This window comes from Geospiza fortis, unplaced genomic scaffold (genome assembly GCF_000277835.1).
Source record: "Geospiza fortis unplaced genomic scaffold, GeoFor_1.0 scaffold120, whole genome shotgun sequence".
NCBI classification, from domain to species: domain Eukaryota; kingdom Metazoa; phylum Chordata; class Aves; order Passeriformes; family Thraupidae; genus Geospiza; species Geospiza fortis.
In genome coordinates, this window is record NW_005054364.1 from 3,490,524 (window position 1) to 3,514,725 (window position 24,202).

At 39.8% G+C, this 24,202-nt stretch overlaps 1 protein-coding gene across 1 annotated transcript in view; it reads right to left on the reverse strand.

Moving 5' to 3' along the window:
* Positions 1-6: 6 nt before the first annotated feature.
* TRANK1 (tetratricopeptide repeat and ankyrin repeat containing 1) overlaps positions 7-24,202 on the reverse strand; it is a 40,604-nt gene continuing 16,408 nt past the window's right edge. Inside the window, exons 11-23 of the mRNA XM_031059584.1 lie at positions 23,787-23,963; positions 19,543-22,419; positions 18,750-18,949; positions 18,144-18,281; positions 15,174-15,314; positions 14,345-14,501; positions 13,396-13,484; positions 9,599-9,702; positions 7,840-7,972; positions 6,840-6,985; positions 2,767-5,843; positions 1,100-1,201; positions 7-164 (exon numbers count right to left, since the gene is read on the reverse strand). Coding sequence (XP_030915444.1) covers positions 52-164; positions 1,100-1,201; positions 2,767-5,843; positions 6,840-6,985; positions 7,840-7,972; positions 9,599-9,702; positions 13,396-13,484; positions 14,345-14,501; positions 15,174-15,314; positions 18,144-18,281; positions 18,750-18,949; positions 19,543-22,419; positions 23,787-23,963 — 7,454 coding nt within the window. The 3' untranslated portion in view covers positions 7-51. The remainder of the gene's footprint in view (positions 165-1,099; positions 1,202-2,766; positions 5,844-6,839; positions 6,986-7,839; positions 7,973-9,598; positions 9,703-13,395; positions 13,485-14,344; positions 14,502-15,173; positions 15,315-18,143; positions 18,282-18,749; positions 18,950-19,542; positions 22,420-23,786; positions 23,964-24,202) is intronic.

Consider the following 24,202-nt stretch of genomic DNA (forward strand, 5'->3'; position numbering starts at 1 on the left):
AAACATAGATTATTAAGAGGATAAAATAGTCATCTGGAATAATTTTTCAAATTATAGTTTCCTACGTCTTCCTTTTTTCCTTGAGAGTTTTTTATGGACAAGTTCTTTAAAAGCCATAATTTCATCTTCCACTTCATTTTCCAAGTCTTCATCATGCACCAAGCCTATATTAAAAACAATAAATTAATGCAGAATGGAAAACCTCAACACCTTTTTTCTCTTAACAGTACGACAAGCTATGTCACTGCTATTTTACATGTCAGCAATATACCTTCATATGTGCATAATCATGTTTGAGAAGTATTTAGCTTAATATGATGATATGCTCAAGAGTTCTGCAATGAAGCAGACTACTAAGCCACTTGCTGCACTAGTAATTAATTTTCACACTGAAAATCTGTTTCCATTGTTATTTCCTTTGACTTTTCTAAGAAGTCTGTCTCAAGATTCAGTTTCAGCAGACACTACATTTCCTTGCTGACTTCCAAGACAGACTACAAGGTTCCTTTTGAGACTACAAGAGTACACCCTCTCCTATTAACTGTATCTGCTGGAATAGGAAGAGGCAACCCAAGGCTTTATCACAACGAATTTTTTCTAAAATTGAGCTACTTTAATGCTTTACATACAGTCTATTTTGTAAGTCTAACCACTTCACTGCTGCCAACTGTTGCAATCCCACCACCTAAATATATGTTTAAACATGAACATTAAGGGAGGCACAATGAAGTCTTAAACTTGCCCTCAGAGATCTGTGATGCAATAGACTGCATCAATGTATGCTACTTTTTTGCATGAAACCAAGAGAAATGGAAGTGAAAATAAAAGAAACAAATACAAGCATCCTTTATCAGGCTGGGATCCTGAAGGCCAGGAAGAAGTCTTGCTCCACTCTGGCCACCCTGCATCCAACTGCTCTGTTTTGAAGAGCCAATGAGGGAAAGCCTGGTTATCTCATGTTTTCCAGAGTGCCCCCATGGGAGTGCCTCTCAAAGGTCAGTGAATATCCACAGTGCTGCTGAGTGGGAACTGAAGTGATGCTTAGAGACCACTACTGAACAGCAGTGGGTACAGAAAGCTGTGCAATTTTAAAACATACCTTCTTCTGCTATCCTGTGAGAGTCCATTTGCTTCAGCCACTTATGAGCGTCATCAAGGGTGTCAACCAATTTTTTGGCATGTCTGGTTATTACTTCTTCAGCTGAAATGGAGCACAGTTAACATTCTGTGAGAACACTTAGCTGAGAAATGGACAGCTGCTAAAAGTCAAGCACAAAATGAAGTTACACAGAGCCATCTGGGATGACAATGCTGCAAACTAAGAAGTTATGGTCACCAGGATAATTCACTAATGTGGATGAAGATGATGTATGTATTACTCCCCATTCTAATCAACATTACTAGCACTATCAGAACAGAGGTTCTACATCCTTGTGCTGCCCCTTTTGAGTTACATCTGAATCCTGAAAACATCCTACTTTATTTTTGGGTTATAAAGTTCCTGACTCTCATTATCTCTCTGAAATTATATGAACCAAAACAGAACATGGACCTAAAATGGTGCAGTCTTTGCTGAACTGCACCATTAAGAGCCTGAAAAATGTCCCTTATAAAGAGAGGGAAAAGTAGTCTCAGAAAAAAATAATTTCTCTCTATACATTTTCACTGAGTAGAATAACAAGGTAACATTCATCAAGCAGTTGTAGCAACTAAATCCACTATTACCTAATTAAGCCTACTATATCCATCTTATTCATCACTATCATGGTTCACTGAGCAGGAGGTCAAGTAAACAATAAGCTAAACTTCATGGACTTCATCCATATGTGAAACTTGCCACCAGGAGTAGGATAAAGCTTACACATGAAGAGCACAACCTAACATTCAGTTACAAATTTAACATATTTCACTGATCAGAGCTGATGAACGTATCAAGTACTACAGTTTTTCACTACTGTCAGACACCAAAGGCAAAATGACAGCTTGACAGGATTGGTGGATTTCTACCAGTGAAGCCAGTAACAATGTTAAGATTTAAGCTGTCACTCTCCCAAAGCAAGTATACTAAACAATTTTGCTTCTAAGGCCACTCATTCACTAATTCAATTTTGCTTGCAAAAATCAGCATAGAATAATGCTTTAAGCATATAAGGGGGTTGGGAGGGAATCTAATATCAAAATACGTATCTCAAGCACCATAAATTACTAAACTTTTTAATACCAGTGTTGCCTTTGAGTGACACACCACAGATTTGTGGTTAAGTATCTACTTTTGCTCAGCCCTAGCAAAATTATCAGTTCAAGGGCAGAATAATCAGAGAAATCCTTAGTCAAAAACTCCAAGTATTCCTACCCGGCTACCCCTGCATATCCAAATTACTGTGGCTAGAAGTAAATAGGAAACAGTAGAAACAATAAAAAAAATAGTAAAGATGACCTGTCAGTAAAACTGCAAAGTTGCTGAAAAACTGTGTAGGTTCAGAGAACATAGTAAAGTGAGTTCTACATAGTCATGATGTACTATCTATAAAAATTCACTACTATTCACTTTTCTTCTACTATGTAATTCATTAAGTTGGAAGAGTTTAGAATGTATTTTGAATATTTCCAGCTCTCTCAGTTCCTCTTTTCATCAGCTACCTGAAATACCTGGAAAAACCTTTCTCTTGACCACATTAAGATTTGCAAATGGAGCTTTGCCAGGTCTAGCAGTTTGGCCAAAAAATGACATATTAAACTGTATAAAGAAAACTGTAAAGGTCCTACCTCTAGCCCAGGCTTTTTTCTCGTAGATTTCCTCTACTGCATCTGAAATTTTTTTAATATTCTCTTTGATTTTCCTCTGGCGTAAGTTGGAACCTTCTTTATATGCTAAATGGTCTCGGGTGTAATCCCTTCCTGTAATGGCCCCCACTACTTCCAGTCCATCATGTATTATTGGATCTATGTTTCTTCTGAAAAACTCAGCATAGTGTCTGTAGGCAGCATGGTTATTTGTGTGTTCTTCTGTGTTTCTGTGATCCATATAGGCCTCACTGGCCACAGAAATTGCATTTCCTTCTGCGTGCAACTTTTCTTCCCCACTGCTCTCAGTCGGTGTCAGAGGCTCCGAAGTGTCTGACTCCATGCCCTCTGACCGGCTGAAATAGTTCTCAGAGCTTTGCATGAATCTGACCCCACAGAGGTCACACTGGGTTTGGTCAATATCTGCTCTTTTGAATATCTCTGATAAAAATTCCTCTTCTTTCATTGCAACAGGATGAACTCTGGAGCGGGCCTTCCTTTTCCACTTCACATACAGGGAAATTAAATGGAACACACGATACAGCTGGCGTCGAGCTGATGCTTTCTGCTCTTGCTTCTGTTGCTTGCTGAGTGCAATGACTTCCAGGGGATCCTTTTGGTCCTCTAAGCAATGAACCTCTTCAAACTCCTCTTCTAGCTCATCAGCATATTCCATTTCATCCAAAGAGGTTACAAACCTGTCAAGGTTTACGCGTTCATACTGGATACCCCGTATGGGTGGATGCCCCTGAGTGTAGGCAGTGTCCCACTTCCAGCAGCAGTCAACCAAGTGCTCTTCATCTCGCTCTGTCAGCAGGTCTTGCAGGCTTGCAGCAACTTCTCTCACCTGCATAGCATCACCCACTCGCTCCACGACACTCAGCAATCTTTCAGGTACTTTAGAGGGAGTGTCTTTTCTCATTGATTCCAGCATGGCCTTGATTTCAGGAAAGAGTTGGCGCAAGCGGGATCTATCTTTAGAACTCTGCACCTGGTCAGCATTCAGTAACATCACCAAGCACAGCACTACTGTCCGCTCAGCCTCCCCTGAAGTTATGCAGACGGGATCCCTGAACGCATCCAGGAGGACGTCGAACCTCCCATGAACACCACACAAGACTTCTGCTAGATAACAGAGATGAGATCTGAAATAGTATACAGCTGCATTTGTGTCCTGTGGTCTGTACTCCTGTATAATAGAAAATGTGTCTTTAAGTTCTTTGTAATGGTCCTTGTGTCTGAACAAAAACTCCCAGTAATGAAGGAGAGCAATGTAACTCTTTGGAAGGCAGAGAGTAATGTTCTTGGCGAGACGCATCAGGACAGCACAACACAGAATATACTGGAATTCCAGCAACATCACCGTGTTTCCTATGCTTGGAATCAGGTATCTTGTGCATTTCTTGATCAGGACATTCATGAAACGGAAAAAAAATCTTTTACAGTTTTCCGGGTTCTTATGAACATAGAATTGCTCGAGTGAATTTTCAAGAAGCCGAATGAAGCACAAGTGTGTTCTTCCTGCATTTTCGGCATTCTTGTCAGGTAGCAACATACCATGTCTGCCCTCTAGTCCTTTGGTCTTTTCTTCCTGGCCTTTATTCCTGGGGGAACTTTTTGCCTTTGCCAAAGCAAACATTAGCTCTTTGTTATAATTATCCTCTTCTTTAAAAAGAAGTTTCTCAAATTCTTCAGGATATCCTGAAGATAAGATAAAGACCTTCATGACACTTAGCCACAAGTCAGTTGATTCTCTCCTGGCTGCAATGCCTTCCTTATTAAACTTAGATGTGATGTATTTCCTCAACATCTCTCTACAGGGTTTGGAAATAACACTACTGAATTGCAGTATTTCTTTGCATGCTCTTGGGTTCTCAGACAGTATTCTCAAATGAAAATGATTAGGAAAAAACATTCCTAGGAGGGCTTCACATGATGCATTTTTGTCAGGAGCCAAAATGTCCTCAAAGGTTTTGCACTGATTCAGTAACTCTTTAGGGAAAATGCACATGGCTTCCGACAACAGTCCATTTATTGCCGCCAGATGCATTTTACACTGAAATATTGTCCTTGCTTCATGACGCAACAAGGGTCTGTGGTAACCCTCACAAGTTTTATCTTCACAGTTCAGTCCTGCAATGAACTTCATACAAATATCAGGGTACTTCTTGCTCAGTAACTCCTCGGTGATAAAGCACAACCTGCTTAACAAGTGCTGCTTCAAAGCTGATTTTACTTTCTCTGTGCTTACTGAGAGATCACCTTTTGCCTTCCTCTCTTTTAGACTTTGCTTGTCTAACAAAAACTTGATAATGGGTTCAGCTTCATTTTGGGACACCTGGCAACTGTCACCTGCTGGGACAATCCCAAAATAGGCAAAGCATAACTTCACCATATCTTTCTCTGCATTGGTGGCTGCTTTCTTCAGACCTCTAACAAGACTCAGAAGAGCCATTAAGCCACGTGTTGCCATGAAGAGGACATTCTGGCTATGAGTGCTGCAGTGACATAACGCAAAGAGAGCTTCGACTGCACCAGCAGAATGATTCAGAGACAGGAACCGACCGTACGCGTCACTCAGCTTCAAGAAGTCTCCTTTCAGAGCTCCCTGCAAAAACACAGCCTCAGCAATGCCAGACTTCTGCCCAGTTTGTTCACAAAGCTCAAGGGCTTCTCTGAGGATGCTCTCCACGTTCCCCAGGTGTGGTTCTGAACCGCGGCTCAGCCTGGCGCGAGCTTCAGCAAGCAAGCACGATGCGCGGAACTCTTTCACAGCCGTGAGGTTGGCTGCTTCCAGGGCAAACCCATGCTGTTTCATCAGCTTCGCAGCCTCCTCCTGGCGATCCTTCCTTTTCAGTAAGTCTGCTGTTTGGTGCAAACATCCACGAGACTTCAGAAACTCAAGCTGATCCTCTATATCCAGTTTTGAGAGGACTTGCATCATTTCCTCAGTCCTGTTCATACTCAGGTACTTTGCAGCTGCTTCCAAATACAGCTGATTTGCTGTACAGGAAAGTTTGGAAGACATTTGTCCTTTTGCATTCAACATATCTTCATATCTAAAATAATAGATACATCAATTTACTTCCACAGATTACAAATCTAGACAAAAAAAGGCACTGCAATAAAAAAAAACACCAACAAAACCATTAAACAAATAGCTTCCCCTAGAAAACCTTCCTACAAAAAAGCCAACTGTTTCATGTGATATGCCTGTCAGGTGAAAGAGCATCACATCATCTTAAAAGATCTACAGAAAGAAACTAATTACAACATGAGGCTGTCAGAATCAAGAGTATTACAAGTTTTGGTACAAACAAGATCACAAGGTTTACAGCATTAGTGAAGCATTCTCCACACTGTCAAATCAATGTACAAATAATTTTAATACATTTTATCAGTGCTAATCTTCTATTTATAGAAAAATATGAATTTCAGTGAATCCTCCAAAGGTCAATAAATACAATATTCTGTAAAGTTTACATAAACTTGTCAGTTTAGAGAGAATTATTTCAAGCCTGGTGTATGTATCTGCATATACTTTGTAGCTTATTGAATGTCTGAGCAAAACACCTGGTTGCATCTTTCATAACATGCACTTTAGAATATTCAGTAATTAATTATTAAGGGCTGATGTAAAATTATTGAGGTATCCCCTAAGCCAGTTTTGTGAAATATTCTCTCACTCATGCTGAGAATGAGTAACTTTTTCCTGTTGGATTAGTAAATTATCATCAGCTTTCATTATCATCTTTCTCATGAGAAATGTGGTAGTGCAGATTTTTTGTGTTTATGCTGATAAATTTTCATTAATGTTTCAGGGGGATGATTTAAAAACTTGTTTGCTGGTAAAGTGACTGTAATTCTTGAATGTTTTGATTGAACAATTAAAGAAGATTTAATCATTCAAAAAAGCAGTTACCATTACTAAAGGTAATGTAAACAAAGTCAGTAGACAAAACCCTTCTGAAAATTTTTCAGTGAACCATATGCATTATATGGAATTTGGAAATGCAAAAGACAGTTATATTCTAATACCATATTGCAAGACATACCTTTCAACTGCCTTTGCTGCTTCTTCATAGAGCTCTTCCTGACAATACATTTTAATGGCCAGATCAAATTCCTCAATTAGTTCATAACATTCAGATGCTTCTCTGTAGCACTGGCTTTTCTGATAGTAAACTGCAGCATCTTTCATCTGCAATGCAGAAGTCAATAATGAAACTGAAGTGCTGTAAACAGTCAAAACTACATGCATGGAATGAATCTTGTAATTCCATCATGTGTCTCATAAAGAAGTACACTTTAATAAAATGTAATTAAAGTATCTGAATAAAATTAAATATATATTAAAGTAACCATCACTAAAACTGAAGAGGTTGTTTAAAAAAACTTCAAAATATTTGTGTCTGAAAAACTAGAGTATAAAATGAAAGGTATTTTATAAGGTTTTCAAAATAATTTATCCACCCAGCTCTGCCTGTTAGAAAACACTACACATGCTTCTGCTGATTTACAGATTTTTCAGAATGAATAGTATTAAATTAAAACAGTTATGGATGCAGAAAGAGAACACTAACATTATATCTCAAATTTCAAATATTTCTGAACAACCACTTTATATTCTTTTAGTGGAAATATACTGAAAATAAAAATATTACATATTGTTAGCACACTACTTTAACCCTTCCAAGTTTTAAGGTTCCATTTAAATGACTGTTGTCAATGAAGTTTCAGTATCATCAGAGTACTGAATGAAGCAACAGCCTAAGTTTCATTACATCAGTCATTCACTAATTTTTGACTGCAAATGCCTCATAATGACATTTGAGGAAAGCCAAAGAAATAAAGCCAGCCTGCATAATTGCATCATGCTCCACTTCATTTCTCTTCCGCCTCTTCTCTGACAAATTACTCCTTTTGAACAGCCCAGCTTAAAGAGCTTGTTTAGTTTTGCTATTACCATGACACAAAAAGATACATTACTTTCTGAGTAATATGAGAGGAAAAATTCTGTAGGAAAAGGAAAGTGATATGGTGACGATTTAATACCTTTCCTAATTTTTTACACAATTCTGCACAAAGACGGAATTCCTTTGATTGAATCAGACATTTTAGTGATAGCTTTGGTTCTCCACATTCCAAGTAAGTCTTAGCCAATGTCATATATTCCATCTGTTTTTCCCTGTAGAAAGTAAGAGAAAATTACCACTAACATCCAAATGAAGTTTAGGATCATGTGAGCTGTCACTGAATCCAACCAATACTGACATGACACATTATTCTTAATACATTACCTGATGAATTATGATCTTACAATTAATTATATTTTGTGCTGACATTGCTCTGTCCAGAAGTCTGTTCCAAAATATGATAGCTCTGATAGTCAAAAGATTCTTTTGAGTTTTTTTAACTAATATATTACTATACTGTAATATACTATACTGTAATATACTGTACTGTACTACTGTGATTCTGTACTGCTTCTCTTTCCTTAACTTGTTCTTTCCTTTCTGCTCTTTAGCACCAATGTCATTAGAGACACAAGCAAATGTGTTCTCAGCCTATGTTCTGTCTGACCAAACAATCCCAGCCTTCCAAGTATCACTGCAGCATGATCTAGATTGAATTGATGATTCTCAAGCCTGGAGAATCAGAACTGTACAGAGGATTTCATATAGAACACATGAAAATCTTACTTAAGTTTTTACACCAGCATTAATACCTCTATTAAAAAAAAGAATTCAACTTTGGCAGCTTCATTGTGACATATGTTCTGTCAACGTATTCTAATACACCAAATTCCTTCTCAAATTTTATGCAAGCTTTTGACAAGCACAGTGAACTGAGAAAAAGTTTTATCAGTCCCATCAACAATTTCTCTATAATCACGAAATTTTGTGAGCATCCTTATGCTTCTAACCAGGGGCACTAATATAAAGCAGGTAATTAAAAAAGATAAAATCTCAACTAACTCCAGTAATAGCTTTTCTTCAGATCTTCCTTCTTCTCCCTTGTGTGCCAGCTTCCTCTGATCTAGTCATTCCTTTCCCATGCTGCTATCATTGCTAGTTTCTGGTCTCCCAGAACATGAACAGGAACTGATTCAGTTAGGTTTAGATCTTTCTCCATTAAGTTTTTTCCTGTCTTATTTGAGATGACTCCCAAAGAGTTTCCAAGCCTCTTCGGGAAACTGCAAACTCTCTCCCCTGTCAAACTCTTGAGCTATTTTACTAAGCTGAAATCATGAACTATATGATTCATCTCAAAATCTGTTCCTTTAAAACTGTCCTTTGGTTCAGATCTGGTCCTACTTGTTTAGTTTAAAACGACTGTAACATTAATTTTACTCCAAAACTCACTTCTTCCTAGCAGCTTTTCTGCCCCAATGCACACCGCCACTCCCTCTCCTTTGTTGAGTGAACATGCAGTGGGGATTAACATATTCACTCAACAAAGTGAGTTGCCACCAGCACTGCTGATGGCATATGTTCTCCTATCTGTATCTACGGATGTAAAGCCTCTTGACGTAATGCAAATCCTGCTGCTTTCCTCTCATAGAACCAGTAAGCCCTTGCAAGGGCCAATTTCATTTGGACAGCCCTTCCACTGCTCCCTAGAGGGAGCAGTGCCCCGGATCCTATAATGCTAGAACTTCCAATTTCTTAAATCTCTTTTGCCAACCACAAACACACAAAGACATCGCTCCTGCACTGTTCTCCAGAGTCTCTGGTCAGGTCCCAGACCTGTGGTGTGAATCTCACCCTCTGCACCACAAAGTGACACTCACTCAGCTGCACTGATACCCTACCTTGGGCTGCTTTTCTTCGCGTGCACTTTGAGAACAGCGTCATGTGTCAGGGCCAGCTTTGACTTCTCAGCTGCTCCTCCCTTTTGGTAACATTTGGCAGCCACCTGGGGTGAAATCACACACAGCATTCACAGAAGTGCATCCACCCCATGGCTTATCACATAAAAGCAGTACTTAATTTTACAGTCACTGGAATGGAAAGCAGAAAGAATGGCAGGGTGCCTGGAAAAAGGAAAAGGTAAAACATTGTGGTATATTTTTAGGACAAAAAGAAAAGCTTTATGTGCATCTACCAAAATGAGAACATTAAGTACAATATTACATGGAAGTAGTGAAAGCAGAATTCCCGGTAAGCTGATAGAACAAATAGCATATGCAATCTGAATGATAGCCTTAACCATTAACTGGTAAGTCACCAGGCATCTACAACATATTACTAAAAGTGAAGAAGACCAATGTGTGCAAAGTGAAATCGAAAAGCAAGCAACATTTACTCAACGCTTTTACCATACCAGGATCTTTCTGTGAAAACTAAACAGAAACACCAGGAATTACCATGCTCCTAGCAAGGTTGTATCACCCTGCTTATTCTGCAACACCACAATTTCTTTATTCTAGCCATTAATTTAGTGTTGCTTCTGTTTGGAAATTGCACACTGCAAGCCACCCTTGGAACCGCCAAAGTCACCTGACAATGTCATCTAAAGGCAGCACTGATTAGCAAAAATCAAGGTTATAAAGAAAACAGATTTACAGATAATATAGCTAATACACTTCAGATATCAAGATGGGGGTTTTTTTAGCTGTGTGGGCTTTTTTTTCCTCAACTCTCTCCTGTCCATTTAGAAAACTGCCTTTTATTTTCAAGGGGAGATACAGATTATCTGTATAGTGGCAACTGATTACTTTGGTTTTTTGTCTTGTTATAAATATTAATTTTCCCTTCAAAAAAATTTATGTTGTTCCCTTCAAAACACAGAAGTTTTCCCTCTGCTGTGATCAAAAAAGTATCTGAAGTTTTAATTCTTAGAATCACAGAACATCTCAAATTGAAAGGGACTTATAAGGATAATAGAAGCAAACTTACTGCTCCCTGCAGGACTGCCTAAAACATTCCCACATGACTAAGAATGTCATCCAGATGCTTCTTGAACTCTGAACTCATGGCTTAATGCCATGACTACTTTCCTGGGGTGCCTGTGGCAGACCACTCTCTCAGTCAAGAGCCTTTTCTATGTCCAATCTGATCTTCTGATCCAACTTCATTCCATCGCCCCTTGTCCTATCATTAATAACCAGGGAAAGGAGATCAGGACCTCCCTTTGAGGAATTTGTAGACTGTGATGAGGTTACCCCTCAGCCATTTCTTCTCCAAGCTGAACAAGACAAGAGACTTCAGCTGCTCTTCTGAAGACATGTCCTCTAGAGCTGCCCGTGGTAATGGCAGGGGGGTTGGGACTGGATGAGCCTTGAGGTCTCTTCAAAACTATTTTGAAGAGACCATTCTATGATTCTATGACTTTTCATCATCTTGGTCACCTTCCCCTGGACACACTCTAACAGTCTGTTGCCCTTCTTATATTGTGGTGCTCAAATCTGCACAGAGGTGAGTGGTCCAAAACTACTCCAGGTAAGTCTGCACCAGCATGGAGCAAAGCAGGACAATCACCTCCTTTGACTGGCTCACAATGCTGTATTTGATGCACCCAGGACACTGTCTGTCTTTTTCGTTGTTGAGGCACACTGCTGGCTCATCTTCAACTTGCCACCAACCCAAACTCCCACATCTCTTTCCATGGGGCTGCTTTACTTGCCTGTAAATTGAGCACTGGGCAATCCAACCAGGCTGGCCCCAAAGGGCCACCAGCCTGATATAACCCCATTTACTGTAACTCTGAAACCTGACTTGACAACCAGTTTCTCACCTAATATATTATGGACTTGTCTAGCTGTGTCCTGCAATTCCATCCAGAATAAAGAGACTGTGAGAGAAACTATTAAAATCTTTGCTAAAACCCAAATATACCATATCTACTGGCTTCTCTTGGTCAACTAGATGAGTGACCTGTCATAAAAGGAAATTAAGTTGGTTAAGTGGGACTTTCCCATAGTGAACCTATGCTGCCTATGACTAATGACTGCATTGTCACTGAAATGTTATTTTCAGTAACTCCCAGAATAACCTTCCCCATAATTTTACCAGGCACCAAAGAGAGACTGAAAGGCCTGTAATTACCAGGGTCTTCTTTTCTACCCCTCTTGAAAACTGGGACATTTGCCAGCTTCCAATTACTAGGACCTCTCCAGACTCCCAAGACCTCTGAAAAATAATGGAAAGGGACCCCACAATAAAATGGGCCAGCTCATTCAGTACCTGGAATGAATCCCATCAAGCCCAACAGATTTATGCGCATCCAGCTGCAGCAGCAAGTCTCAAACTAGTGCAGAGTCAGCTGGGAGTTTATCATCCCCCAAGTCTTCCAGTCCATCATCATTGTTAAAGACAGAGGTGAAGAAGGCATTAAATGTCTCTGCTTTGCCTATGTGCCTATTTGTGAGGTAAATGACCTTATCAAGTAATGGACTGATGTTATGTCCAATTCTTCTTTTGCTGTTAATGCGTTTTAAAATTACCTTTTTGTTATCCTTCACAGTGCTGGATAGCTTGAACTCTACTTGAGCTTTGGCCACATGAATTTTCTTCCTACAGTGACAAAGAGCATCTCTGCTGTCCTCCTGTGTCACCTCCCCTTGTTCCAAAGTCCACACACTTTCCCTTTTCCCCTAAGTTCAAGAAGAAGATGCCTGTTCAGCCAAGCCAGACTCTGCCCCACTTGCTTGACTTCAGACCCTTTGGAATTTCCTGCTTCTGCACACTTCAGAGATAGCCATTAAAAAGTGCCTGTCATTCACAAATTCCCAAGGGACCTTACTAACTGCAGCCCAAGTCCGCTCTCCCCATATCCAGGGTCAAGGTATGCAGGACTTTTTCTTCTACAGTCAACAACTTGAAATTCCATTAATCCCCATTTCACTCACAAATGCCTCTCTGTTTAGTAGGAGGTCACCTTTCCCCAGTCAGCTCCCCTAGTACCTGCACCCATAAGTTATCTTCAACATGCCCCAGAAATTTCCTGGACCTATTTGTGTCCACTGTATGATTTTCTCAGTTAATGTCTGGGAAGTTAAAATCACCATAAGGACAAAAGCATTTGATCTAGATACATCCCTTATCTCCCTGTAGAACATTTCATTGATGTTGTCATCCTGGCTGAGTTTTGCTTTGATGCCATTAACTGCCATCCCATATCCGGACTGCATTAACTAGGAAGCTAGGAAACAAAAGACTGTAAAATCTCTGTGTTTTTTAAACACAAAGGGAATGAAACCATCATCTTCCTACCCAAATTAATACACTTCCAAGAAATGCTTTCATTTTCCTACAGTATGTGCAATGATACTGTCAAGAACATGGTTTAGATTCACGCATATCAGTCAATTCTGATGGATGCTAATAGTTGTTTTTCCAACTGTCTTTCATTTGTGTGAATTAAAATGTATTTCCCTCATGAGACTGCAAATTTCTGGGCAGTCAATTTAAGATTACAAAAAAAGGCTTGCTCTCCCTGCTCACTTCTTGTAAGTCATTTACAAGCAGACACACAGCTACAAACCACAAACTAAGGCACAGTGCTACAGAGCAACTGAAGATTTACAGATGGTTTTATAGATACAGAGAAAAGAAAAGGTTTCAGAATAAGCAAGAATCTTTATTTCAGATAAACATATATTCCTACCTCCCAGAACTGGTGTTTGGCATAGTAGTCTCCCTGTGCAATCCATTCTTCTGGCGTTGAAGTTTTAGCAAACATGCTGTCATCTAAGTCTACAAGGGCAGGGGTGACCATTTTACATTAGAATGGATAAAGCACAGAAACCACTTATCACGTACCAAAACTAAGCATTATCTCACAACGTTCCAAGCTCCATGTTTGTGCTTACCCCGGTAATGGTAACTATGAGTCAAGTGTAGTAATACTGTTGTGTGAAGCTACCAGTGAGAATACAAAAATCCCCAGAGCATGGCTGGAGACTGGCCTGCTAAGTGGCCGAAACTGCATTAACACAGCAGAAAATCTGACTACAAATTGACCACTTTAAGCTATAGATATCTGCAGCCATCAGGGTCCATTGAGCTCTCTCCACAGTAACTGGCTTAGCAGTGACCTGATCTCTCTTTGTGTAGGAACACCTCTTAAGGTCACCCCTTGAGGCTGAGGGATCCCTTACCCAGCACCAGACATCAAAGGACTTGTAAATGACATTTCTGCATGTGTGTAATATTTAAGATAACTATAGAAAGCTTATGTAAAAAGTAGAGTATTGACCACCAATCCATCCATACTTACTGAATATTTTACATATCTGAATTTACTGGTTAGAACTCAATAAACTAATTACAAGATCAGATCTGTCTAAGGGATCACTGACTCTCCTCACATGACAGCAAGAAAACTTAAACTAGTGAATTAGCAATAAAGTTATACTTTAGCACATTCAACTGATCTTTAGAGACAAAAGAATTAAGACCCACTGACATAAGTGGAAATTTGCAAGGGCAGTTATCAATGGATACTGTTAGAAGGACCAAGGCATTTAACCTTCTTTATTACACAGCCTAAAAGCAAGAAAACACGAGTTTTGACTGTTTGACAGTCTTTTAAGAAAGTTTTACAACAACTTTACCTTTCTTTTCATCTGTTTTGACAACCTTAACAAATTTTCTTTTGATGAAATACTTAAAAGCTGGAGCCCGTTTATCACGGTCTTCATCAAAGATCCAAAGATTGACTCTGGCTCTTGTAATTGCAGTATACAATTGCTTGAGTTCTCCATTCAGCATCTGAAGCAGAACAAAAAAAATTGAATTAAATAAATGAAACGCCGGATAAGCTAAATTGTTAGAAAGAAACATACTTTGCAGTTATAAGAAAATAGAGAATTTATACAGAAGTACGAAAGTGCTGTTAAGTAAGCAAGTCTAAATATTAAATGTGGGACTCCAATTACATAAGCCATTATCCATCTAACTTATAAGGAACTAGTACTACAAATCAGCTGCAGGAATGACAGGCTATTTTCCTTCTAATCACTTACAAATATAACTATCAATTTACCATACAATCCTGAAAATATCTGACTCACCAGATTCTAAACAACTTCCTTAATTTCAAGGTAGTGACACCAATCAGAAACCAAACTATAGGAATAATGAATATTGACAAGCTGAGTTGCTATTTGCTTTAACCACAGTTGTTCTGTAAATATATCCAAAAGTCTATGACACAGGTTTTGTTCTCTAATCAAATTACATTTACAATCTCTTATCTTTTAAAATCAGTATTATTTTACATTACATTTATATTATATTATACAAATGTGAACAACTATAGAAGGTAAAGCAACCTTGATAAACATGGAACTAACAGGATGAAAGGATTTAAGAAAGTTACCTGCTTTAAAGATTTAAGAATTTAATTTGTCCTTCCTATTCCTAATGTTACAAAAAACTCACCTTGTACATTTCTACATTAAATGGAGTCCTTTCCTGCACACCAGTGGCATCCTCTAATGGCACCTCAATTAGCAAGTTGCTTCCCACTTGCACATCCAGATCAGGACTATAAGAAGAAATTATCTTCCATTCTTTGCTAGCCTGAAATATCAAGAGAATAAGGTTTATTTGTATGTACTAACTACTACTGCCTACATATGCACAAGATAAGATTGCATGGTGTGACCTATTCATCCCTACAAGGGAAGAAGGCTCAGAGGAGAAGACTGGGGGAGAAAATTATCTCAGGGAAGAATGTAAAGAATAATCAGCAATTTTCAATGAGAAATCTGAACTACATCTCAACACAGCCTTTGCTAGAGATACTTGTCTGTACCAGATGGTCATCAAGGCATATAAACAACCTTCCCTAAAACAGCTAGTACAGAGTTACACCTTCCTGAGCTGCCTAGGCAAAAGAAAAGATGTGCCTCTGCCCAACAGACTGCAGAAAATTTGAGGAGCGAAGAAAAAATACCTTTCAGAGTGCAACTGGCTTGAGCTGGCTACAAGCTGCATATTACTTTTCAGGGACTGGGGATGGCCAGCATCATGATGGAGAAGCCAATGGGAATACATACATATATATGCATATATGTATATATATATGTGTGTGTGTACACAGGGAGCACTAACGGGAGTCACATCTGTATTGTGATTCCAATGTATATTGCCATTGTTACATTATGCTTGCCTTGGGATTTCAGGATACTGCTACATCACTCTTCTAGATCCAAATTATATGCAATGCTCAATATATCAAATAAGTAATTTGATATTAAACATGAAGATCTCCTTGGGTGGACTATAAATTTTCACCTAAACACCCTTACAGTGATCCCTCTGTGGAGGAAGTCAGGTTACCTTCAGCATGGAGGAGGGTCAAGTTTTAGTCCTAGGGATGAGGATCCTCCTACAAACCCCCAGTACCACAACAGGCAAACTCACTGAGGGGGAGTGTGCTGATTGCTGGGGCAGGCAGCTCCCTGCCAGCCTGGGGCAGAATGAAAGGTAACTGGTGGTGGGATAACATTCACAAGCTGCAATTTGTCATACTAAAATCTACTATCTAAAATACACTGGAGAGATCTTGGCCTGCAGGTTAGGAAGGGCAGCCACTAAGTCTCCTTGACTCCACAAGACTGACAAGCTCAGTGAGCTGGACCCACACATATCCCATGCTGGCGTATATTCTCATCCTCAGGGTTCCCAGAAAAGATCTGGCTGGTCATTCATGTGATGAATGTATTAAGCCTCGTGTTGAACACCAGTAACTGCTAGTGCTGGTCTCAGCCAGGGGGTGGAATGGCACCTGCCAACACCTCCTCTTGTAAGAACACTCAGAGGTGAGCAAAAAAAACCCACTCATGGGGAAAGTCTAAAAAAGCGTGGTCAGAAAATATTGGACTCCAACACAGAGACATGTGAAAGTTGTCTATAAATATGCACAGGCACTCCTAACTATAAGTTAAGTGTGGCAGCAGATCAGTGCTGTGCACTCTCATGCCATGTAGGAAATGCCAGCTCCTGATCACACTGTTCCTGTAGGGTCCTGATCCCTGCAAAACTAATAACCTTAAATTCGTGACTATATTCTAAGTGACGCTCATTTTTCCCTTCTAGTATTGAAAATTCCATTTAATTGCAATGTGATCACCAAATGTGCCATTTCTAGCACAACATGAAAAATACTCATAACAAGGCTGAAATAACATTTTTACAATCTATATATTTCTGAGCTTTCAGCAACACAAAACAAGTTAACTGTCTTCCCATGGGGGAAAAAAGCAGGAAACCTTTCCTGCAAAATATATTTTGAAGTTAAGATTTCAAAAAATCATCAATTAAGATATTCCTAAGCTTGTCATAGATTGTAACATGATAATCAGCTAAAGGTATCGGTTTGGTCAAGAGCTTGCTGTGTTTTGGGGGCTTGGCTTTTTGGCCTTCTAGATTTTTCATTCACATCTGCTTCCTGAAACAAGACTCTTCTTAAATCCCATTTTCAAGACAAATAAAAAGAAAACCCAACACTTTACGAAGTGCACACGGCCACACTGCTGTGTTTACAACGGTTCAGAGATTCAGCTTTTCTAAATTAGAAAACCTCAGGGTGAGCCGCTTTCTTGCCTGCTTGTTTAGCTGCTCAAATCAACTCAATTACTCATGACTCACAGAAACACGGAAGAATTGTATGAAAACAGTTCTCCAGACCTGACATACATTAGTCTAAGCTAAAATGCTCTACACAACTCAACTCTGCTAAACTGCTTCTCTAAATCCTGATAAATGGCTTGTTGTTTTCCTGATTACAACTTGCATCCCCAGAAACAAATCAACTTTGAGAAATCTACTGTGACAGCCAGTATTTACCTCAAGCTCCCTCCTTCCGCCCTCATCACATAACATTCACTAACCTCTGTGAAGAGCCACCAGTAAGCTGCCCTCAGTTTTCTTGTGGTTTTCATCTGCTGAAAACCACATAAGACATTGTTTTGAGGGGCAGAGGCAGAGGACATCTGCAACAGGGCTGATCACACTGAATGTTTAATCACAGAGTAACTCAGTCATGGGTACATGGAGTGTCCTCAGGCATGTTCAGTAAGGAATATTTGGAATACTTGCCTGGCTGGTGTCAGAGGAGTAGTCTTGGTGTGCAGCAGAAGAGTGTGTGTGTGTGTGTGTGTGTGTGGGCAATGTGGTGTGTACCCCAAGGTTCTCCCTTAACTTTTAACAGTAAACCTGAAGGAAAATGCAGCACTTAAGGAAACACGTTCTCAATTAATAAACGTATGACCTCTCTGTTTTCTACTGTGATGAAACCACTCATCTTCAGAGAAAAGAGGGAATCCTTTCCCAGCTGAACCACCAATTAGACTGCAAGAAAGAGACTTCAGAAAAAAATCCAGAAAAAGAATAAGAATTAAATACCTCTGAATCTGTGAAAAAGTTGTAAAGGAGGACATCATCAAATTCCAAGCCCTTTGCTTCATAAATTGTCAGTACAAGTGCCAAACTAAGTTCCTCAGGTATCTTCTCCTTTGCAGTTTCATTTGCCACTAATACCACCTGCCATAAAATACATTAAAAAAAACATTAGAAAGCAACAAAGGGGGGAAAAAAGTAACAGTTGCATAGAGAAAGACAAACATGATGATAATGCAAGAGCCTTCTAAAAACTAGACAACACAAAGACATTTCAGCACACTTCACAAAAAAGGTCACAAAGCTGCCACTAGAAGACTGACAAATGCGTGGTATGTGCAGACAGTTTTAGATCTGGTGTAAGAAAATTTGGAGTTAGAAAGGAACAGGTCAGACAATACCTCACACAATACCTCACACCAAAAAAAGAACAGAAAGAACCAGACGTATTAAGAAGAAACAGAAACCAACACAATAAAGGTTTCTAAGCTTGAAATGCCTAATTTATCAGTGAGACAAGGGCTTAAAAAAGAAAGTTGTGGGCAGTTCATACAAGACTATTATTTAGCAACAGAGCTGGCAGAATCTACAAAAAGCCTAAGAAAAGCGAACCTGATGTGCTCCAAATTCTATGGGTTGTGTTTTCCTTTTGTTGCCCCTCAGCAGAATTGCTAGGTCGCTAACACTGCAGGACTCCAAGACAATAGGTTTTGGCCCATCAAAGAGACCACGGTCCTGAGGAAGGCGATCAAAAGATTCTGGAAAATAATGCTGGAGCAAATCAACCACTCCAGATGCTAAACGGAGAATACCTGCAAAAAGCAGAATACAAGTTCTAAATTTCAGCCTGAAGTCCTTGCAAACACACTTCTAAAAGGTTCTGCTAGAAATTTGGAATCAAGAAATATGACAAAAACACTGACCAGGGAAGGCTGAAGCTGTAAGCTTCAATTTATGTTTCTGGCAACTTGAGTGGATGTCATTCTTGGGCCTCTAAGGATCAGAAAACATGCTACAGTGGCTTGGCAGCATTCTCACAAAATAAAGATCACAAATGGGAAACAAGTAAGAAAAGCAGAAGCAGCACACCAGTGCTACAAAATCTAGTGCTTTGGGGGATAGGACAACAGAAATGGGAAAGATAATTTCTTAAATTTTCCCTCAAAGACAGCCAAAGCATCAAGTAAGCATGAGTTCAAAAAATTACAATTTTAAAAACATTCATTTTTGATTTTCCAGTTGAGTTGTCAAAAAACAGAACTGACCTATCAGAAAATGCTGTCCATCTGATCTTTTTGAAAAACAGGCCACATAGAGACTGGCTTTCAACTGCAGCAGAAAACTTCAATTATCAGTGACATCTGAAGAGCCCAGGCTCCGATCATAAATAAATTTGTTACTCTACCTGAATGGGACCTGTAGTTCTGGTACAACTGATAAATCCTTTTCGGTTTCCTAACACGCTGCTTCTTGTTCACAGAGCTCTTGCTTGCGTAATGAAACAGGGACCTCAGGTCACTAAAACGAAAAGCCACTCCTTTCATGATGCTCTGGGCAGTGTCACCGGTCAGAAACATGGCATTGGGGTCATTGATGCATTTCATCAACAGGGCTAGCTCAGCTTGCGTGAAATCCTGTATCTCATCACCATAGAACTCATGGATGGACCATGGCAGCTCCCTGAGCTTCGAAAGTCTTTGAGATAAATTATACAGCAAATCTTCTTCATCAAAGTAACCCCTCTGTGATCGTATCTGCTGGTAAAGACAGAAGAGGTAATAGATCTCACTCCTGTCTTCCGTGAAGTTTGGCGATCTCTTTCGGCCTAGCTTTTTGTACTGCTCCTCAGTAAGCTTGCCCCCAAAGCAACTCAGTGCCTCAAAAGAGCCTTTCAGAAATGATTTGATCTCTTTCCAAACCAGGGCTGGATTGTACAAGCTTTTACCCTTTATCATTTTTGGCCATATTTCATTTGCAAATACGCTGTAAGTCACAAAAGTCCAAGGATCGCTTTCCTTAGGACACAGATCTGTAGCTCCTCCATCATCACCATGTTCTGCTTCAAGATTACCTTCTTCATCCTCATCCTGCCAATTTGGTACAACCAAGTCTTCCTGAGGACTCCAACCAACAATTGCTCTTTTAAGACTTCCATCTTCATTTCTTGGAAAAAATGGGTCAGGCATGGATGCATCCAGTAACAGCAACAACTGTTTGGAGGTGACAAACAGTGGAAAATTTTCATCTTTAATGTCTTGTAGTCTGTGAATGTTTGGGTCCAGAGGTTTGAAGTGACTGGTCACCTTGGAAGACTTGCTAAGTTCAATGAAATTCTTCTGAACTTCTCGGCACAGGACAGGATTTTTTGTTACAAAGATCTGGTGCAGGTGCTCCAGCCTGTTTGATGCTTCTGCACTACACGTTTGGTCTTCTTCACGGTCACCACAGGAATTCATTTCTGCACCAGCTGTGCCCACGGGAACCTTTTCATCCTCGCTGTCCTGGTTTTGCTCATCACTCACCTGCTCCTCACTTGAATTATCACTCTCGTGTTTTGGTTCTCTCTCTTCCTTCCCTGAACTAGTTTTTTCAACTTCACTGCACTGTCTCTGCTGCCATGTCTGCCTCTCCAACAGAGGTCCATCTGCCAAGGTGGATTTTTCCCAGTATGAATAGAATTTCTTCCAAAGCCTATACAAGCAGCAAGTTGTCTTCCCTGTTCCACTTCGCCCGATTAAAATGATTGGCTCCATAGGCTTTGGATTGAGATCAATCACTGCGTACTCCAGCTCCCCAACACGGAAAGGGTAATCAACAGAAGACTGCACATCATTTATAATGTTAAGTGCCATGTTAGTACTGAAGCTGTGGAATTTCATTATATTGTATTCCAGTTCTGCTGCACTAGCTGGAGGGAAATACTCAGGCATGGTAAGTTCTTTTGATTTTTCTGCCTCCATGTCTTCAACATAACAACGCGGAACACGCTTCTGCGTTGTCACACTGTGGTTCTGATGCCCTTCGTTTATACCCTTGAGCTTTTTCCTCAAAATGCAGGATAAGCCACGGTTGTAGGAAATGCATATATTTTCTAAGACACGGTTCAGCTTGCAGTGGTCAAGAACAATGGCCCAAATTCTAATTATTTCTGTGTAAACTCTACCTGATTTTTCTAGACGACTTTTTGTCTGTTCTGTCTCCATGATCTTTTCTGGACTTTCACTGCAACGAGGAGAAAAGTCAATGGCAAGTTCCCATAGCATTCTTGCACCTTTGCCCAGTTTGGCCTCATACAGCTGGATATCAGCTTTCAAGTGTTTCAGTGGCTTCTGGAGGCCCCTAGACCATTCCCCATTGCCAAGGCGCTTAATTGTCATGATGGTTTTAGCTTTCAGATAATGAGGCACAGCTTTACTGCTCAAAGTCTTTAGCATTTCAGGAGTGCACTCTATTTCCCAAGTCATGTTATCAAACTCCTGCACATATGCTTCAATATCCAGACTCTTCCCCTTTTCTTCCTCTAGTTCTTCCTTCTCTCCATTAGGCAGAGCCATACTAAATTCCCCTGCTCCCTTCTTTTTCTCCCAGTCATCCCCTTTTCTTTCAGGATGAGCTATGCTTCCACAAGGTTGCAAGGAACTCCTTCCCTCTTCTGAGTTAGTCTGGGCTGAAGATGGTTTTTGCACCAGAGGATGATCCTTTTTCAGGGTGTCGCTCACTTTCAGTTGCTGAATTAAAGCTGTGATTGCCTGCACTAGACTTTCCTGCAGCGTTAAGGGGCTGTTTATTCCTTCTGTTTCCTGCTTTGCCAACTGACCCTTTTTTGTTTTCATGGAACATGGGGTTTTTAAATCATTATGCACTGCGTTGCCAGATGGTGCCTTTAATGAGAACCCAGATGAAGAACGCCCCGTGCTCTTTGACTGTGAAATCTCAGAGGCTGGAATGGGTTTAGATGCTTTAACCAACTGCCCTGTTCTGTCTTGGCGGTGCCTCTTCTTCTCCTGCATGGCAATATTCCAGGCTTCTAGCAGTGGATCTCTCTTCTTAATTCTATGCATCACATCTTTGCCTGATTTGTTTTTTATGTTGAAGTTAATGTCAAATTTTGCCAGTAACTCCACTATTCTCTTAGTCTGCTTTGAAAATCCTCTCTGGAAAACAATATGCATCACTGTATTTCCATTGTCATCTTGTATGTTTGGATTAAGATATGGAAAGTCAGATGGTCTTGAAGCAAAGAGGTCAAGCAGATAATTTAGGATGTTTAAACCTATGCCATCTGAAAGTAGGAGAAAAACAGAAAATAAACTAACTCGCTTTACAAGTCTGCATTGTATGCCAACAATTTTAATACTTTTTTTTTCTGCTGCTAGGAAATCAAAATCAGTTGCTTTTAAAACAAAAAACAAAATCTACATTTCACATTTATAAAACATGCTCACCTGGAACAGCTCAAACTGAGCTTTCCCAAGTTTCAGGAAAAACAATACACAGGCAGCAAAGCTTTAGAAATTCCTAGCGCTGCAATTATTCCCATAGCATCAGTCAATTTCATTCCTTTTTTAACCTCTGGGTACAGACAGATTTGTTCATTTTCCAACATCAGCCCTGACTACTTCCCAAGGGACACTGGTGCCCTGTCATCCAGACAAGCAGCAGCTCGAGATAGTGCTCTGGGGTCATTTGGTTCACTTTAATAAGGCACCCAGAAGTAATCTGCTGCAGATAACTTTGCTTTATTAAAATAACCTGCAAGAAATCCCAATTATTTCCTGATATTTGAGGTCCCTGGAGCAATTTCCTACAAAATAAGATTAGTTACCTCCCCGGGGGGGAAAAATACATATATATTCAACAGCTTTCTAGATTTCATCCAGATAATAGATGTGATTTAAATGAGACAATATATGTGAAACATTTATATTCTAGCTGTAAAATAGTGGTATACCAAAATCATTGTAATGAAATTGCACATCAAAAACTTTGCACAGTGAAAAATACTTCAGAGAACATATTGTCATAGGGCTTCTTAATCTTTTGATTTTAAAATGACAACTGGCATTATCTATGCTTGTAATCTCTCTAAAGGCATTCAATGAAATGTTTATGCTTTAAAAATTAATAAATTCAATATTTTAAACAATTTTAATCCTTCAACTCAAAAATGCATTTTTTTCCTAAGTTAAAATCAAACCTGATTTAGGGGATCAATTTCACAGTTTATCCTAACTTTTTATATTTTTACATAAGCCCTACAGTTCTTTCACTCCTCCCCTGAACAAAACTTTACTTGATTTATGACTGAACAAAAACTGATAAACAGATTTCAGATGCCACTGCAGGATTTCCTTCAAAGTCTGCTGCCATTGCTCTAACTTTACCTTTGTTTCTTCCAACCCACCCAGCACTCATTTTACAGGGTTTTAGAGAGGAGCCTTCCTTGATTCCCCCATGTCACCTGAGCTGCCATTACCTTTCCTCACAGTCCCAGCCAGCAGAGCCACAAAGCACAACACATCAGCTTAACAGCTGTGTATCCCTTTGGGGGCTGAGCGAGACACGGTCAGACATCCTGATCCACTGTCCTTGCAACAGCAGAATGGGCAGGTAAGGAATGGGGAATGTTTCCAACAGCAGAAGCCTTACCTTTTTTATTTAAACAGATGAAAACTGCAGCATGCAGAGGAGTGTCTCCTTGTGTAACAGAGAGGTTTCGAGGGTCCGCACCTTTGGTCAGCAGCAAATATGCCAGTTCAAAATAATTCTTTCTGAGGCATATTTTCAGTGGTATTTCAGAGTTGGTTCCAAAACCATCAGGCAGAGCTGGTGTGAAGGACAGGAAAATATAAGGCTTTAAAACTCACACACCAATCTGCTAATTGCAGAAGGCTCTCAACAGATGCAGTCAGATGCTGATTGTCAGGCAGGTGAGAGGGGTATTTTTTTGCCTGCTTTTTATGTGTATCTGTTAAAACACTTTTCGACTAAGAAGATCTTCATCATTTCCCCTTGTCTCCCACTAAACTGAACAACCAGTCCTTCTGTTGTGATAGAAAGACATA